The sequence below is a fragment of the Arvicola amphibius genome, chromosome 5, assembly GCF_903992535.2.
Source record: "Arvicola amphibius chromosome 5, mArvAmp1.2, whole genome shotgun sequence".
In the NCBI taxonomy this organism is placed as follows: Eukaryota; Metazoa; Chordata; class Mammalia; order Rodentia; family Cricetidae; genus Arvicola; species Arvicola amphibius.
This window is the reverse complement of record NC_052051.1, coordinates 68,464,318-68,482,290: the sequence shown is the minus strand read 5'-3', so window position 1 is coordinate 68,482,290 and position 17,973 is coordinate 68,464,318. Positions and strand designations below refer to the sequence as shown.

General features: G+C 43.9%; 1 protein-coding gene across 1 annotated transcript in view; it reads left to right on the top strand.

Moving 5' to 3' along the window:
* Mpped2 (metallophosphoesterase domain containing 2) overlaps nucleotides 1-17,973 on the top strand; it is a 173,814-nt gene that overhangs the window by 82,276 nt on the left and 73,565 nt on the right. Inside the window, 1 exon segment of the mRNA XM_038331194.1 lies at nucleotides 1,416-1,641. Within this exon segment, the coding sequence (XP_038187122.1) occupies nucleotides 1,416-1,641 (226 nt within the window).

The following is a 17,973-nucleotide window of genomic DNA, read 5'->3' as shown; positions in this document are numbered from 1 at the left end:
AGCCTTCCTGCTGTAGCACATGCTGTGTATATGATGCTATTACCCATAGAAACTGCAAATGAAGAGCTGAAGAAAACAGCCCTCTTATAAAACATCACCACTATCCTAGGAAACGCTCGTGCTAGCCGCTGCCTGTGTTTCGGGCTGCTGGCAAGGCAAGGGCTCTAGGTGCAGTCTTTACAGATTACTCTGCCGAAATCCAAGTACCAGTGGCAGAAGTTACTGCCACTCCCAGTGAAAAAGTCTGTCGCACTAAGCTTCCTTAATTAAATCATCAACTCTGGCTTGCTGGTAAGGATCAATTCTTACAAGGGTATCCTATTTCCTACTCATGGTAACCTTAATTCTTCCCAGAATAGCAGGCAACATTAATTTTGCATTGGACCCAGGAGTCAAGGTGGAATTATATGTGCCACTGCCCCACCCCTTTTTTCCACTCCAAAATAAAATAAAATGAGCAATAGCTCAGTGGTGAGTTTTATAGGATGGGTAGAGACAGAGCAGCAAAAAAGGCATTAATCTTAGGAAGGGGTTGGCTGCCCAGTTTTATCTCCCCTTGGAATTTCGGTTCTTACTGCATCACAGTGAGTTATTAATATGTATGGCCTGTACTTTATTCAAACATTATAAATCTATGCAGAAGTCTGGTGTTTGGGTTTTCCTTTATAGCTTTCATTCTTCTTCCCAGAATTATCTCATTTCGATCGGGAAACTTTTGCATAAAAAGCGCACACCAAGAACTCACATTTCCATAGCATAAATATTAAAAGGGGGTTAAGCTTTACAGTTTCCTCTCCCATCCCAATGGGAGGAAAGTTGGCCTTCCAATCACGGGCCCTTAATAATGTTCTGTTTACTCAGAAGCCAAAAGGTAAATGTAAAATGAGACTTGCAGTCTGACATTGGAGGCTTCTTATCTGGACGTAGGATGCATTATAGAATGCTTAGATGTGCCTCTTCTTTTGTTTGAAAGGTGTATTAAATCTAGCGTTTATGCATGCTGTTAAAGATACTTGGTTGTGTTATTTTCTGAGAGCCAGACTGAGTCCAAGCCTTCTCTTCAGGATCATGGTCAGTCCCTATAAGACAAAGCAAAATAAAAATTGGATAATTGTTTTGTGTAGATTCATCACAGTGGATCTTTAAAATCCAGAGAGAAATGGAGCTGGAAACCTCGACGCCTTCTTAATGGCTTATTCACTCCTCATAGCTTCCTATCTCTGGTTTATTGTCAATTTTTGGTAGCATAAAAGAATAGCCATAAATTTTGATTTACATGGAAATAGAAGGAAACGTATGAGCATTTCATTCGGGTGAGCCGTCTGCTAATCACAGTCTTGGCTGTTTTATTTTGTGATGGGAAATGAATGTGCTAATTGGTGCTTTTTTTTCTCTCCATCTTCTTGTTATTACAGGAAACCTGCCATATGAATATAAAATTGTGATTGCTGGGAATCATGAACTGACATTTGATAAGGAATTCATGGCAGATCTCGTTAAACAGGACTACTACCGTTTCCCCTCTGTGTCCAAATTGAAACCAGAGGACTTTGACAATGTCCAGTCCCTCCTGACAAACAGTATTTACTTGCAAGATTCAGAGGTAACCGTGAAGGGATTCAGGATATACGGTGCACCTTGGTAAGTGCTTGCTCAAACAGGTTTGGAACCAAGAAACCATGTTTGGTGCTTGGCCACATTAAATGACAATGGCTGGGGTGGAAGGAAAGGTTATTGCTTCCACAAAACGCAGTCAACCTGACAGTGACTATGAATTCGTCATTAACATCTGCCACTGCTGAAAGAGTCTTAGTTCTTCTCACCACCAGCCAGACTCCTTTAGGTGAGAAGAATGAGAGTAGGCTTTAGTAGAAACGTGGGTCCTTATGTAAGGGGGCTTGACGTGTGTCTGTGTAACGTAGAAACATTTGCGAAAGACCACCCTGGTGCTCTTGACAGATTTAGCTACTCGGAACATTTTCACGAGAGCCTTCCCCTTTCCGTTATACTGGAAGCAGTCATGAATTGCCTTGCCTGTAGATCAAGGTTCCTAAAGGCCCTGCATGCATCAGACTGGCCAGCTCTGTAGAGATAGCTTTTGAAATCCTAGTTTCAAAGACTCCCTGATTCTCCTCCCTTTGAGAAACAGAAAAAAAACAAAACAGACACCAACAGAAAAACGAACGGTTTTGAAAGGGTCTGCAGATGCGATGCATGCTCAGGCGATTTGGAGAGTGCTGACGACTGACAGACAGCACAGTACCAGGAGTCTAGACCTGTGCTCTGGATTGCATGTCCTAGGGACCTCACAGGGGCACTCTGGATCTTGGTTCTGCCGGTTTTCCTTGCCAGGTTTTAAAGAAGTTATTCCGTGTTGAGTCTTAGATCCTGTATCTTTAAAATGGTGAAAACAAATAGCACCTTTTATCCAGCCATCAGAAGATTATGGAGGTAGCACTGTGTAATAGATTTAGAAAACAGCCTGGTAAAATTGGCTTAGGATAACAATTACCATTTGTTTGCTCTTGGTTTTGCCATTGTGTTTTGGGGCAGACTTGGGCAAGTCACTCAGCCCAACCCTATGTTTTCATCTCTAAAATGAGAGTGTTGGGCTGGAGTTATCTGTATCAGACAATTCCAGGATTATCTGCGTGTATTGAGCAGACCAGCTAACCTTCCCCATCTCAGCTGGAAGAGGCCCCAAGTCCTTTGCTACAAGCTGAGGATGGGGCTACCGGAGGACTGGCAGAGTGGACTCCAGTTGCCTCTCCACTCAAAGGTTTGGTTTCTGTCTGAAAAAAAACCGCCTTCCTTTTTTACTAACTGGTTTTCGTAACTGTTAGGGGGTGTGGGAAGTACATTTTTGTTTGCACTTCAACCTGACAGTGACTGTGAATTCCTCATTAACAGCCATAAGCTAGGCATATATCAGTTTTCCGACTTAGTCTTCAATCTGCCTGTAGAATGTAGGTACCACTGTGATTCTCATTTGGCAGATAAGGAAACTGAGGCACAGACAGTTTAGTGAGTGCTTAGGAAACAACAGGTAGCCAATGGTGGCCCTACCACTCTGCAAGCCTCTCTATATGGAATATAGTGTGGCCGAGGAACTGAGTAGCGATGGCAGTGTGGGGGTAATGCCATAATTAGTGGTTATAACGTGCAGGTCCAGTTTAAATTTGGCTCTATTAAAATCCATCCTTTATTTTTATGCATGAGAAGATGGTAGAGGGTAATAGGATGAATAGCAGGCATGGATCCTGTTCAGCTGTGATCTGAAAATGATCTCAGGATGAAGCAGGGTGTTGACATGGGTGGTTCTGGATGGGGGCGGGGTGTGAGCATCTTCCACTTCCCAGTCCAATTCTTCAAGTAATTTAATAGTTAAAGAATGACCTCTGATTGTCAGAGAAGCCTGACGTGTTGGCTGAAAGCATTTCTTCAGACTCGCCTGGTGTATTTGAACGGTCTTCACCAGGCACGGGACACTGGGTTGTTTGTGAACAATCAGTGCTTTCAAAGACCCCAGATTGCTAATTACTGAAACAATGACCAGAGTGGGGGTGGAGGAAGCATCCTCCATGGTTTAAGCTGATCCAAATCTGTTTAGGATAGAACTTAACTAAACAAAATTACAGCTGTGATGAATGGGCGGATGATTAGCATCCCAAGGCAGACATCGATGTATCCCAAGATGGGAAAACGAATTGCTAACTGAAATAGCCGGTGTGGTGGAGTATGACCCAGTCTGGGTGGGTGGTTCATGCTGCAGACAAAGTTTATATCAGAACTAGATTACTATCATTGAAGGTACTTTTAATGATTAAAAAAAAAATCAATTCAAAATTGGTGAAGGTAGTTGAAGCCAGAAACTAGGCAGCATTGATTTGTGTCTTGAAATGGTATCCTGAGTTAGTGTTCTATATAGTGTGTATGAGATTTTCATAAATCTTGACCCCCTTGTTCCTGCCAAATACTTCTTTACAAAGAAGGGAATCTATAGGTGGGATTTGGGGGATCTGTAAGTGGGACTTGCCCCACCCACTGAAATTGTTGGTATTAAGAATGCAGATAGTGAAGAGGAGGTTTCATTTCACCTGGTGTTTCTCCTGAGACACCAGTTGTTTGAACATCACTGTGAAGATGTTCTGTTTAAATGGATAGTCCTAGGGCTACTGAACATTGACTTGGGGATTTCTGCCTAAGCATTTCTCTACAGCGAGGACCCTGTTTCCCATTTTGACTACATACTACAGAACCTCGGATGAGTTCTTCTGTCTTTGTTTTGTTTGATTTTTAATATCACCATGCCTCTGTTTTCAACATAAACTTAGTGTATCCACAGCATAGCGAAGACTGCAAGCCTCAAGTGTTAGCATCTGAGAAGCGTAGCTATTACCATGAACAGGGGAGTAATTGATGCTTCCTGACCACTCTGTAAGAGACTTTGCACCAGGAGTCAAGTGGGTGTGTTCTGACCTTGTGTCTCTGCTGATTGGGTGACACTAGATGAGTCATGTGATTTCTGGATTTCAGATATGGAACAGAAGAAATGATGTCTGTTCTAAGTTCTTTCATACTTCAACCACATAAATGTTCACTGCAGCATGAATCCTAATTGGTCTTAATAAAAACCCAGAGTCGGATATTAGGGGGTGAAAGCTGAAAGATCAAAGAAGCAGAGCAGCCAGCCACTAGAGTTCTTACCTCTACAAAATACATAGATTAAAAAGGGTATCCTGTCTCTACAACTCCTCAGACTGAATGCTGTCTCTATGAAACCTCAGCCTAAATGCTGAGCTCCCATCTCCTCCTGCCTTTTATTCCTCTCTACACCCACCCTGTCTGTTACTTCCTGTCTCCACCTCCCTAGTGCTGGAATTAAAGGTGTGAGCCACTACCACCTGACTCTGTTTCTCTTTTAGACAGATTCAATCTCATGTAGCCCGGGGGTGGGGGGTGGGGGTGGGATGGGTGGTGCTTGAACTTCTGATCTTCCTGCTTTCTCCTCCCAAGTGCTGGGGTTTAGAGTTTGTGCCACCACTGCCTGGCCTCTCTGGTTAACTAGTGGCTAGCTCCACCCTCTGATTTCCAGGCAAGTTTTATTTGTAAGAAGCAAACAAAATACCACACAATGTTTCCCTTCTTTTTCTTTTCAGAACAAGATTCCTGCATCTAATCCCCTTTGCTCAGGTTTTTTCCCTGATCATTACCAACAAGAATTTAGACCCAATCCCCCTGAATATCCATGACCCATCTTTTGGGAATTTGGGCATAGTTCTCTAGACTACTTCTTGCTGATTGGGGGTGCTGGTAATCTTTGGGGGGGACCCTGGGAAAATTCAGGATTACGATCAATTCCTGACTGGAGAATTCTGTAGGCTGGATTATCTCTGCCAGCAGCCTAGAAACCATTCTGGATGTAAAACTCAGAGGAAACTGCAGCAGAGGTGCTCTGAAACATTGGGTCATCTGGGCTATTCACTCCCATCAGAGAATTTTCAGGGCGTCTTCCTCGATCAGACTTAATTTTTCTTAACCCAGAGTGAATCCACAGCCTCTCATTTCCTGTGGAAATAAAAGCAAAACCTCTTCTCTAAAGTAACATATCTTTTGACTTAAATTTTGAAGTCAAGGCATTTTCAAAATATATATGTTAGATTGATCCAGCAGCATTTATAATCAAATGACTCTTAGCAGCTGCTGTTCCTTCTGAAGTAGTCAAATAATTCAAAGACAACACAATAACATACTGTATCCTGACTCTCTGGGAATTTTCCAATTTTACATGGCTTATTAAATTTTTATTATTCTTTCTTTTTAAGAACTTTCTCTTTTTTAAAAATTGATTTTTATTGAATTATACTTTTTTTATTCTCCCCTTCTTCTCCCCTCCCCTTCAACCCTCTCCCATGGTCCCCATGCTCCCAATTTTACTCAGGAGATCTTGTCTTTTTCTCTTTCCCATGTAGATTAGATCCATGTATGTCTCTCTTAGGGTCCTTATTGTCGTCTAGGTTCTCTGGGATTGTGAATTGTAGGCTGGTCTTTCTTTACTTTATGTCTAAAAGCCACTTATGAGTGAGTACATATGATATTTGTCTTTCTGCATCTAGGTTATCTCACTCAATATGATGTTTTCTAGCTCCATCTATTTGCCTGCAAATTTCAAGATGTCATTATTTTTTATGCTGTGTAGTACTCTATTGCAAATTTTCCTTATCCATTCTTCAGTCGAGGGACATTTAGGTCATTTCTCTTTTCTTTTTCTCTTCCAAGCCCACATATATTTTAGATGCACTGTAACTTGTTTAGAGTTTTTTTTTTTAATACGTCTTTACTGCATATCTCAATCTTTTGCTGACCATACGAGTCTTTAAACTGATGAGGAGGCATGGCTAGGACTAAGGCTGTGGCTTTGGCAGCTGGTTCCACTCCACTTCTGGATTCCCTGAGAGGGTTAGTCTCATGGCAGAGGTATGCTTACTGCCAGCTCTGGGATCCATGTTTACTGCCCCAACTCTGGGAAGGTCCATGCTACCACCGAGTAGTATGTAGTAGTACCATGCACTGCTCATAAACCCCAAGTAAGTGTTTGGTAGAAGGGCCTCTAAAAAGAGCCACCCGTTTTTGCCATGTTGTTTATTACATTGATTTGAATGTGCTTCTATGGGTGTGAGAAAATTTGGTGTCCCAAACAGCGGAAGCTGTTCATGGGGTGCCAATCTGGAAGGAAAGGGGTTCCTTGGAAGGGTGACAAGTGTAGATGAGTTTTGTTGGGAGCTTCTTGGCCTCGGGGGACGGGGGGCTTGGCAGGAACACAGTTTTCTGTGTTCTTTCTACATTCCCTCACCAACTCCTTCCTTTAGAGGAAAGCGATCATACATGCTCATTAGATGCTTCGCTTACAGATTTCCCTAACTTCTGCCATCATTTCTTTCTGCCCCCTTTGGGAGACAGAAGAGGGGCTTGTGTTATCAGACAGCTAGAGTAGACTCTGGCCTTGAAAGTTCATAGGCTTCCCATACCTACTGTTCATGCTTGGCCTCCACGATGGACCTCCTTTTCTTCTTTCTGGCTGTCCTCTGCAGTATCTTTTCCAAAGGCAAAGAATAGTTAAAGAAGAAAAAATTCTAATCTGTCAGGTATTAGCCACTGTGGTAACTGACTGCTTGTCTGTTCATACCAAGGGGAAGGGAGAATTTTGAAATCATCTTCATATTTTTGGTTACTGAACCTGTAGCCAGCCTTTTAATGCAAGTGAGTTTCAGTTTAACTCACACGTGGGCAGGCTGTGAAAATCGACTGGGTCTTCTTTTTCTGATCTCAGTTGCTCTTTTGATAGCAAGGTCCTGTGTCAAAGAAGAAACAAACCCACACTTACTAAGGGATCAGCAAGCCCTACCGCAAAAAGTAGACAGACCCTGGTCCTAGCTTGCACACTCGGACAGCGCGATTGTCTTGTTCCTCTTGCACAGAACTGGTCTCTCCTGGTGTTTAATGAACATAAATAGGATTTTCCTATGTCTGGGAATTTGATCTCTTGACTCACCAAGGGGTCAGGAACAAAGAGTTTGTTTTTTTCATGTTAGAATGGACACAGGTGTAGTCTGTCACATTTAATAACTGTGGAAGAAGTGCCTTAATTTCTACAGCAGGAAAATTAGATCAGGCCTGGGCTTGGTAGTTCTACAGTGGCCAAAAGAGGAAGAGAAATTCCCCTGCCCTTCCCTTTCAAAGTAAGCATGAGTAGGGTCTCCCCTCCCTTCTCCATTCCCTTCGTTTGGCATCGTAAACATGTTGAGTTTACCCATTCATTTAGATGTAATTTCCTGAGCATTTTGCAAAGCCAGAGTTAAGTGTTGGCTCCACTCTGTGGCAAGGATAATTGTGTCTGCACAAAGATCGCTACAAGGCTGTGTTGCCTTGTTCTGATCAGGGCAGCCGTGCTTCATGGGTATCCTGTCAGGAAAGCTTCAGATGTTTCCATTTCCAATTATAAGTTCCGTAATGCATCATGTATTTTGCTGACAGTCTTCAAGTTCTTGAAACAGCAAACAAATTAACAGCAGATATTGAGTGAGAGGATTAGAAAACCAATTGGTAACTCATGATGGAACTCAGATATAGGAATGAATGGAATGGGCTCATTTATTCTATTTTCAGAGTCATACTGCATAATTAGCTTGAGGAAAGAAGGAAAAAGGAAGGAATGAAGAGAAGAAAGAACAAAGGAAGGAAGGAATGGAGGAAGGAAGGAAAAGGAAATTCTTACATCTCCGTGTTCAGCAGGAAAGTCCATGTGTGTTCAAATCAGATTGTAATCATTATTGGTTCTGCACACTGTTTGCAGCTTTTACTTAAGAAAGTTCCAAAAAATATTGGCACAGAAAAATGTGTGTGTGTGTGTGTGTGTGTGTGTGTGTGTGTGTGTGTGTGTGTGTGTTAAACAAATATGCACTCTGCTTTTACACGATTCTGTTTAAAGGCCCAGGCTAACATTTCATTTTGCTTGGCTCCAGGCCCACAGGCACAAACCTATGGCCATTCTGCCCTGTTCTAGAGTTACAGGGCTCTGTTTACATTATTGCCTGCTTCAGAATGCAGCTGACTGCTCTTAAAGCCACACGGGATCAGATTCACGTCTGGTTTTAACAACTGCCTTGTTTATTTGAAAAGGGGAGAAAGCAAACCTGATTGGCTTTGCCGCCTGCCTCCCATTGATAGCCAGATCAGGACAGCAGATACCCACTTCAAGTGCAGTTTAGACAGAGTTTGTCGTGTTGGGTCCAGTTCAGAGGTCTCTGCCAGAACCTCCAACGGGCTCATCCTCCACAGCCTCTCCCTGTTGGAGCCTTTACCTGATGTGGGGAGGGGGCTAAACCTTAGCACTCCATTAGGCTTTGAATTAGCTGCGGTCGCCATTGAAGTCTTTGTTTTCATATGGCTGAGCCAGCAGCTCAGCAAGCATCACGGAGAGACTCACATTTGGAAGGCCGTATTTCCTCAGAGTTTGTACAGAAGATGTCTCATTCGGGCCACCCGGCCTTCGCAGAATCACGTCATTGCTCACAAGAGTTAATAAGACCAAGGTTTTCAAGTCAGGTGTTGTGCAGCCTGTTGCTTTTGGACAGAGTCCAAGTTAGGGCAGCAGGTGATATGCCTAAAGTCCCAGAGCCAGTATAAGAAATAGGACCTGGATCCAGAATTCCTTTGCCAAGCTCTTTAAATTGGGATTAGTTCAGCCAGAACATCCATCCACTCCTCAGACTGAAGCAGCTTAGGCAGTGACCACTTCTTATCTTTGAAGACATGGCCGTTTCCATTTCACTGCAAAAAGACTGTCCAGTAATCCAGGCCTCATGACTCTCTGGGGACTCTCTTGGGATTATGTGTGCTTCTAGAGAAAGGCTATAGGAGTGTTGAGGAGAGGGGAATGGATGTCTTCCACACGGTGTGCTTTAGAAAGTGAGGATTTTTGCAAAAGAACAAATAAATCTTCATCTCAGTATGTTGTTGGCATTCTGGTCTTCCTGTTTTCTTCCACACACACTACAGACCAGAGGCCCAAAGTCCATCCCGTGCCACTTCCTATGTCCCCATCTTAAACATCTGTAGCGGAGGTGGGGGCAGATGCCTCTTGCTGGCCTTGTAGCAGTGCACCGAAGCTAGGCTGACGTGGGCTACTGAAAAGATCTGGACCATTTCATTGAGGTTCGACTAAGCTGGTGGGCAGCTGGGTGTCCTTCCATGCCTTGTGTTGTATTCACAGGCTCCTCCTCTTTCTAATCCAGAGTGGCTACTGGTAGACAGAAGCAGATTCTAATGTGACTTTGTTCTCTGATGTGGAATGTCCTTCTATATATGTGCTGCTTTCATCGGTTGATGGATAAAGCTGTTTCGGCCAGTGGCTTAGCAGAGTAAAGCCAGGCAGAAATTCCTGAGATAAAGAGAGAGGGTAGGCGGAGTCAATTGCCATGTAGATGCCAGAGCCTCACCCAGTAAGCCACAGCCTCATGGGGATACACAGATTAATAGAAATTGGTTAATTTAAGATGTAAGAGTTAGCTAGGAATCCGACTAAGCTATTGGCCAAACAGTGTTGATTAATGTAGTTTCTGTGTGATAATTTGGGTCTGGGTGGCCGGGAAATGAATGAGCAGTCTCTGCTTACAGTTCTCTGTGCTTACTCTAGACTAGCTCAGTCCAGACCTACTGAATGTCCACTCCATATCTAATGAGTAAGTGAATGAGTGAACAAGCAATATATGATGGTAGTGGATATATGAGCCAGAGGTCTACACAGATCAGACGGCAGTTGTAACGAGCGGTATTTCCAATACAAAGCCAGGCAGGATTGTGATGTATGTGATGGAAGACAAGAGGTGGAACAGCAAAGTGGAACCAAACAAAGCTCTAAGCTGTGCACCTTCGCCTGCAAGAACAGATCTGGCTGGATCTTTCCTGGGCCTTGGGGAGGGTGGAGAGCACAGCGTGTCCCTAGGTGAGCGTGGTTTCCTAAAGCAAGGGAAAGGCAAGAAGGAACTTGACTTTAGGCCCTAAGAATTTTCCCAGAAAGGCATCTTCGTGAGCCATGTTATTCTTGCCTCCGATGCCTCATCTCATGCTGTGAGGAGAAAGAGAACTTGCTAGTATCCTTCAGGAATGTTTCTTCAAGGCTGTGTTCAAGAAGGGCAGTACAAAGATGAGAGTGTTGGGAAGCGACCAAGTGAACCCTGGCCCTCCTCTGGTATTGCAGAGTCACGAAGCCTGCTTGGTGGTGAACCCCCACTGGCTGGATTCCTATTCCGCGATTCTTCACCGCTTACTTTTGAGGTATCAGATAGATGCAGACTTCTTTGTGTATGTTCTGCACTATAAATGTAGGGTGGACTTTTCCAGATTGTTCCATTTAGTAAACCTATTCAGGTCCCATGACAAGCTCAGTCCACATCAGCCTGCTTGCCAGTCAGATGTGTTCTCCGATCGGTCCAGGTGACTAGAAGGGTGGCTTTGATGCTTCCAAGGGGCCCGAGATGAAGGTGCGGTGGGCCCGCGGTCCTGGGATCAGAGGCTACCCTCTCGCTCTCTTTTTCTGCAGCTGGTACTGCCTCTGCCTAGCCTCGCCACAGGACTCCCTTCCCTGCGCTTCCGGCAAGTCTGCAAGCTGACAGCTGTTTCACAATACAGGCTGAATAATCAAAGCTAGGCTGTGTTCTTTGCTTGCCAGGAAGAAGCCCTCTGCCCCTCCAGGCAGCCCTGAGAGAGGGCTGTCAAAGCGTGATGTCACTTATTGTGTCGAGGGTTCATTTGTGAGCCCGTGGGAAGCTGGGTAGAACACAGGCTCGACCCTGTCATAGTCAAGAACATATTTCTGCCATTGAAGATTTTGTCCAAACTGGGCCAAGCCCTACTTGTTGCTTCTCTCTTCTCTAAAGCCATGTGTCCCTCAGTTTAACACTTCCAGAAAGAACTTCCCAGGAGGAAGACACACCCTGAAAACTTGGCTCCCTTTGTCAGCCATGAGCAGGTGTACCCGGTCTCGGAGGTCTTGGAGGGAGGCAGGTCTGTAAACCTACACAGACTCCGGCGTTCAGAAGAGGCTGTCCCACTAAGTGTGACTCTCAGTGTCGTCAGTGTGACCTTGGCGAGCACATTATCTAATCTCTCTGAGCCATAACTTTATATGTCAAATGGGCGTGCAAATAATAACTGTTATGTATGCAGCATCACCTACACACACATGCTTCATAGAGCATGTATTTAAGCTTGGCCATGTCTCTATAGATGTGGAAAACCAGAATATTAAACATTAGAGAATATTAAACATTAGATCACCCAATGATCCTAGCCTCACAAAGGACAGGAAATTCTTAAAATCAGACTCCAGTCTATGCGGCTGGCCCTATAGCCTTTTCTTTTAATCAGTTGTGGAGTTTTTGTGGAATGAGAGGTTGTGCATGTTAGCCTCCTGGTACTCATTAAATAATAATAAAACGTTGTTTTCTTCCTGAACAGTGAGTGGGTTTTCAGTTCTCTGATGGCTGACATTGTTTTTTGTTTGTGTGTGCTCATACTAAGGTAAAAAGTGGGCAAAAATAAAGTACATAGGAAATTTAAGAAAGTGGTGTAAGTGTGTGTGTGTGTGTGTGAGAGAGAGAGAGAGAGAGAGAGAGAGAGAGAATCAGGAAGACAGACAAAGGAATAGAATTTTAAGAAATGGCTATCATTTACTTCCTTTGGCCTGACAGGTTGCTTATGATCTGGATAAGTGGAAGCCATTTAGGAAAGTTATCCTGTGTATTGCTGCATTTGGTTCAGAAGCATGGAAGAGTGCAGATGGCTGATAGATGAAGACAGATGGGACAGTTTTAAGGTCACTGAAATGGAGTATCGTTTTCAACGTATGAGTAACACGTAGCAGTGCATCCTCGCAATGCTGGACAGTGACTGTAAATTCAGTGGGGGCTGGCCCCGTGAGGGCCACTCCAACTCAGGGCTAGTGGCAGATTTGCAAGCCCCTGGATTAGCAGAGGGTGTGTGAGTTCTGCACAAATCAAGGAAGATGGGCTGAACAACCTACGTTAACTCTGGACAGAATGGAAGGAGATGCTCAAATGTTAGAAAAGCTCATCTGTTAAAATACAGGCACATAACCGTCGCTAACAACCGTCCTGCCGTTCGCATCCGAAAGAACGACAGGCCCTGAGAAGAGCAGCCTCTGGGATAGAGAAGAGCAGACTAGAGGCAATGGTTCTAAGTGAGATTCTTCCTAGATTGGGGCGGGAAGGGATCTGAGACAGTTTCTGAAGGAAGAGATGAAATTAACTGCATAATTTAGGTACTGTAGCATGACGGGCTTACAGGGTGGGCCACAGACAGAAAAAAACATTTCATGTGGATTTGCGGTAAGTCAACAGTGAAGAAAGAGCAAGAGTATTGTGCTTGTAAAGGAAGAGTCAGGTCCAGCTCTACCCACTGAGTTTTCATTCCTTCCTCATTCCGTTACCCATTTTTAGGATATGTTATGTGCAAAGGATGCACGTAAAACCGAGGCAGTCAGCTGCTGCCTGGCTGAAGAACTGGTGACCACTGTTTCCCTCCCTAATATTGAGACACTGTTTATATTCAAATTCTGGACTCTGTCCATCTTGAAGCAAACCTACTTCAGTATTCTGACTTTCCCTCCCTGCCTCCCAATGCTTCAGGGGTGATAGGAGTTAGCTTGGGACACTATGGTTCTAGAAGGAGGGTAACTGAAGACAGGGGAAAATGCTTTTATTTTATTCATTAAACATTCAACTCCTAATTTGTTAGATATAGTTAGGAGTTCTTGAACCCCTGTGTGTAGTGTGTGTGTGTGTGTGTGCATATGTGTGCATGCACCTTGCACATGTGCATGTGTATGGTTGTGTGTGTGTGTTTATATGTGTGTGTGTGTGTGTGTGTGTGTGTGTGTGTGTGTGTGTGTGTATATGTTTTGCATGTGTGAGGGTTCACATGTTTTCCTGGATGGGCATGCACGTGGGTGCCCATATCAGAGAGACTGGGCGTCTTCTTTGATCTCTACTGAAGCAAGGTCCCTTGCTGAGCCCAGAGCTCACTGGATCACTAGTGTCAGCATCCTGCGTGCTGAAGGCAGAGAAGCCACCAAACGCACTAGGCTTTTCCTGAGTTCTGGAGATCCACACACCAGTCCAGTCTCATGCATGCACGGCAAATGCTTTACCCACGGAGCCACAGTGCAGCCCCTGCGCTCTGGTTTTATTGAGAGTCAGGATTCAATAGGAAAACCCTTCTTGTTTTTGAGCTCTTCAGTACAAAATCCAGGATGCTTAACCTAAACCTGATCAGAACGTGTTGGTGGCACTGCGCCTTGAGTTTTGTAAATCACCTCTTGCTCTTTCTTTCTCTTTGGTGTTACAATTTAAGGGGAAACAAGTTTGTTTTGAAACACTTAGGTCCATTTGTAGGGTTTTTTTGTATCATTTAAAACAGCTGGTACACAGGTAGCACTGGAGAATGAGGGTTGCAGGCTCAGCGGGTGCTGCCTGTTATGAAACAAAGTAGAACCGTGACCCTCCGACTGGAGCTGCAGACAAGATGCTTTTTCTCCTGGATGCAACCTTACTTAAAATGAGATGAAAGAAGTGGTCCTCGCCTATTGGGCCAACAGTGAAAATGAAAACAGGAAGCCTACGGGCGCCTGCTTCATGTTGAGTCTGACCAGTACTCGTTTGCACCCCGGTTACTAGAGGGGCATTCTATTGTGGGAGCCTGCTTGTGGAGCAACTTCCTAGACCCCAGAACAGTGGGGGAGTCTGCAGTACCCAGTTCGTCTTACAGTCTCCTTGCCTGTGCTGCCCACTGTGTACGGAGGGGGGGGAAGGGAAGCTGACCTGGGTGGATGGTGCTTTCTAAGGTTACTGTTACTAGGAATTCCCATCTGCAGAGTTTGGACCCCTGGTGTGAGAAGCCAGCAAGGATGCAGGGTCACTTCTCGGGATGTGCGGAGGTGTGGCCTGTCCACCGCAGACTTTCCAGTGTTTGGGAGGCAGTTCTGAGTCTAGCGACGCCTCGAGCTTTCACTTTGAATTAGTTTCCAAAAACAGAATAACCGAACTATTGATAAAGCAGAATAATGATCACTAGAGGCTTTCCATTCTCTATGTCTCATTCAAAACACTGAACCGGATACTCTTGAGAATAACATCAGAAAATCTTTGTTTTGTACATAGGAAGAAAAACAGTGGAGTGGGAGAGAAAACAAGAAAAGCATCTAAGCTGATGCGGGCTAGTGTGCCTGCCTTAGCAGAGCTGTTTCCTTTAGTCCCGTGTAGTGGACATGTGTGAAGGTCAGAGGAAAACATACGGGTGCCCACTTTCTCTTCCCACCATGTAGGTTCAGAGACGGAACTCAGGTCCTCAGGCCCAATGGCAGGCCCGTTACCTGCTCAGCCATCTCACCAGCTCCAGAGATGTTCTGAATGGTGTATCTCTAGAATATTCTCTTTCCAGATGGTGAACGAGAAGCTACTACTACTGCTAGTAATAATGATTAATAATAATAATAATAATAATAATAATAATAATAATAATAATAAAGTGATTTCAGGTGCCACCATAGGAAAAAACTTGGCTGTTTTCTGAAATTTTGTTCTTCGCTTTTGCCATAAATGCTTTTTGCTGGATGTCTCTCCAAATTTGCTCGGGTGATTGTAGAACCTGAAAGAGCTATGGCTGCTACTTTCGCTGTTATTGGTCCTTTAATATAAATACATATATGCGTAATTTGAATTTCTGAGAAGTATCCCAGTTTTCTCTGTTGACATTGCATTGCTCTACAGACATTAACAACCATGTTTGGTGTAGAAATATCACAGTTATTTTTTTTTCTTTTTTGCAGTTTTACAGGGGTAGTGTCATGTCTTAAACACATAAAGTCTTATCTAGGGCTTGATTACAGAAACTAAAATTCTCTGAATAATGAGGAAAAACAGAAAATTGCTGAGGATAGAGATTGTGAAGTACAGTAGGCATCTAAGTGCTCACGGTGTTTTCCCCAGTGTTAACAGCTTACAACCCCAGTGAAACAACCCACAGACCTATTGTAAACATTGTTGGACATCAAGGAACCAGCCATTTATTAGAGAACTATGTTAAATCTGGCTTCTTTTAATTAGCGATTAGCATTTTTAAAGCTACATGCCTACCCAAATGTACAGATGGATTCTAACCTTATACAAATGGCATGTATCAGCGGAGAAGTCAAAAGCAGAAAGGGGTATTCCTTACAGGACAGCAGGGAGTTTGTCATGAATGGCTCTTCTTTTTCTAGGATTCTGTGTGTTCTGTCAAAAAAAAGTAAGTAATAAAAAAGAAAAAGAAAAAAAAAGCAATATTCCATCGTTTTAAAATCTGCATCTCTGGGTAATCTGAACTGTGTTATGGTGACTTTTGCTCTGCTAGTTTATGCAGTCTCGGGGCATTTGGTGGCCTATGCTAGGGCACACACTTCACAAATCACCTGTGTGACAGGTCATTACAAAGGATGGGGGAGTTGGTTGGAAGTGTTCGTGCAAATCAACAAGTGCTGGGCTTCACCCTGGTGGAATGGAAGCCTTCCCCCTAAAGCACCCAGAGCTATGCATCACGCTGCTGCTGCAAAACTAGGTTTCCCTTTTAAATCAGAGTCTCGGGAAGGCAGAAGCTAGGTGGTTCGCAAGCTGGCTAATAAAAGCCAGACGTCTTTGGGGGCTTGCCTTTCAATTTATTCCTAAATGTGATACCCTGGGAAGGGGGACCCTGGCTCTGGCTTTACAGGATGTGGCTTCAGAGGAGGAAAGCCTGGTGCCTACCTTTGCTTATTTGTATTCTGGTGCTGCAGTGCCCCCTCCTCTCATATGTCTTTGTTCTATTAATCTGTGAAACAGAGCTCAACTTGTGATTAGTCCTCGGAGCTTGTTTCTATTAATCAGTCTGCAAAACAGGTCGACTTGGATGCTTTTGTTCGGGAGCTTAACGTGTTCTCCTTGTTAAGCTGCCGTTCAGGCTGCAAGCTTTGCCTTAAGCAGGACCAGGCAGTGAGATTTGGTTTTTATATGCTGATTGCATTGTCAAGGAAGGAAACACGGTGTGAAAAGACAACAGAAAAATACCTTTGTAGAACTGCAGGATTAGCTGTAGGAAGGGGGCGTGTTTGTAGGAGATAGAACTTATGTCACCACCTCTGATCCACAATGATCTGCATTGTAGAGCTGGCCAGAATAGAAATTAAGGCACTGTAGTTATACCCCCAGAATTACTGTGCCAGGCAAGAGGTGCCTATTAATAACACTTTTTGTGTATTTGAAGTGCAATTCTCTATTTATACTTCAAACAAACACCTTTAGCCACAGCGTTAGGTAATTATGAGAAGACCCAATGCTGTTTGTGGAATTTTTACTTTCTTCTTTCTGCCCTCCCTTGTTCTGAGCGACGCAGCGATGGCTTGAAATGATCTTACCTGTTACACAGGGGAAATTCTATCTCTCAATTTTCTTCATTATCAAGGGACGAGGACTGACCTACCTGTGGAGATCGAGTGGGTCACCAGAGTGATGGCTATAAATTGCTTCGTAAAATGCTCATTATCCCTCTTGTAAAAATTCCCCTAACTTGGCTGTGCAAAGGCTGCCACGGCTGGGGAAGAATTCTGATGTGCCGCTCTTCCAGCATCAGCCGAGCTGGAGGAGAAAGACTTTGCCAGTAAAACACCTCGAGTATATTTAGCATTCATTACTTTGCGATAACTGCCCCCCACCCCGTCAAGTGTATGCAAGATGCAGATTCTGATTCTCAAATTAAATTTGTCATCAGTGATAAATTTAGTCTCGTAAGATACTTTAATAAGTGCTTCAGCGTGATTTATTGGTTGTGTTAGTTAACATGCTTATATTATATGCCTTGTACAGAATTTAGCAGAAGCAATTTCTGACCAGACCCTCCTTGATTAAAATTTAAAAATGAAAGTCTCATTTTTGTCATGACGGTAATTATTTTAGGGCTAAATTGGAAGGTAAGCACACTGTAGTGCTGTCATCATTTTAAAAATAAAGACAGTAAAGAGGAAGAGAGATGTCAAACTGTGACGGGGGGAGCATTGAAAAGCTTCTACCTCTTTATGTTTGGACATCCTGTATTTCTTTGTGTGTATGCAGAACGTCTAGGCTGTTTTATTGGCTGGGGCTTAAGATGCAACCCTTGCATATATAATCGCTAATGAGTGTCAGGATTCAGCTGCTAATTTGAAAGGCTTTGTGGCTCTTTCACCCCAGACACTAGCAGCTTCATTAGGCACTGCTTTGTCCAGGCTGACCTTTGCTGGCCTGCAGATCTCAACTAAATACCAACATTGCGCCAGCACCCTCTCTCTCGAAACAGTCCAGACCCGGCTCCCTCAATGCAGCGCTTATCAGAACCTGCTCCTGACAT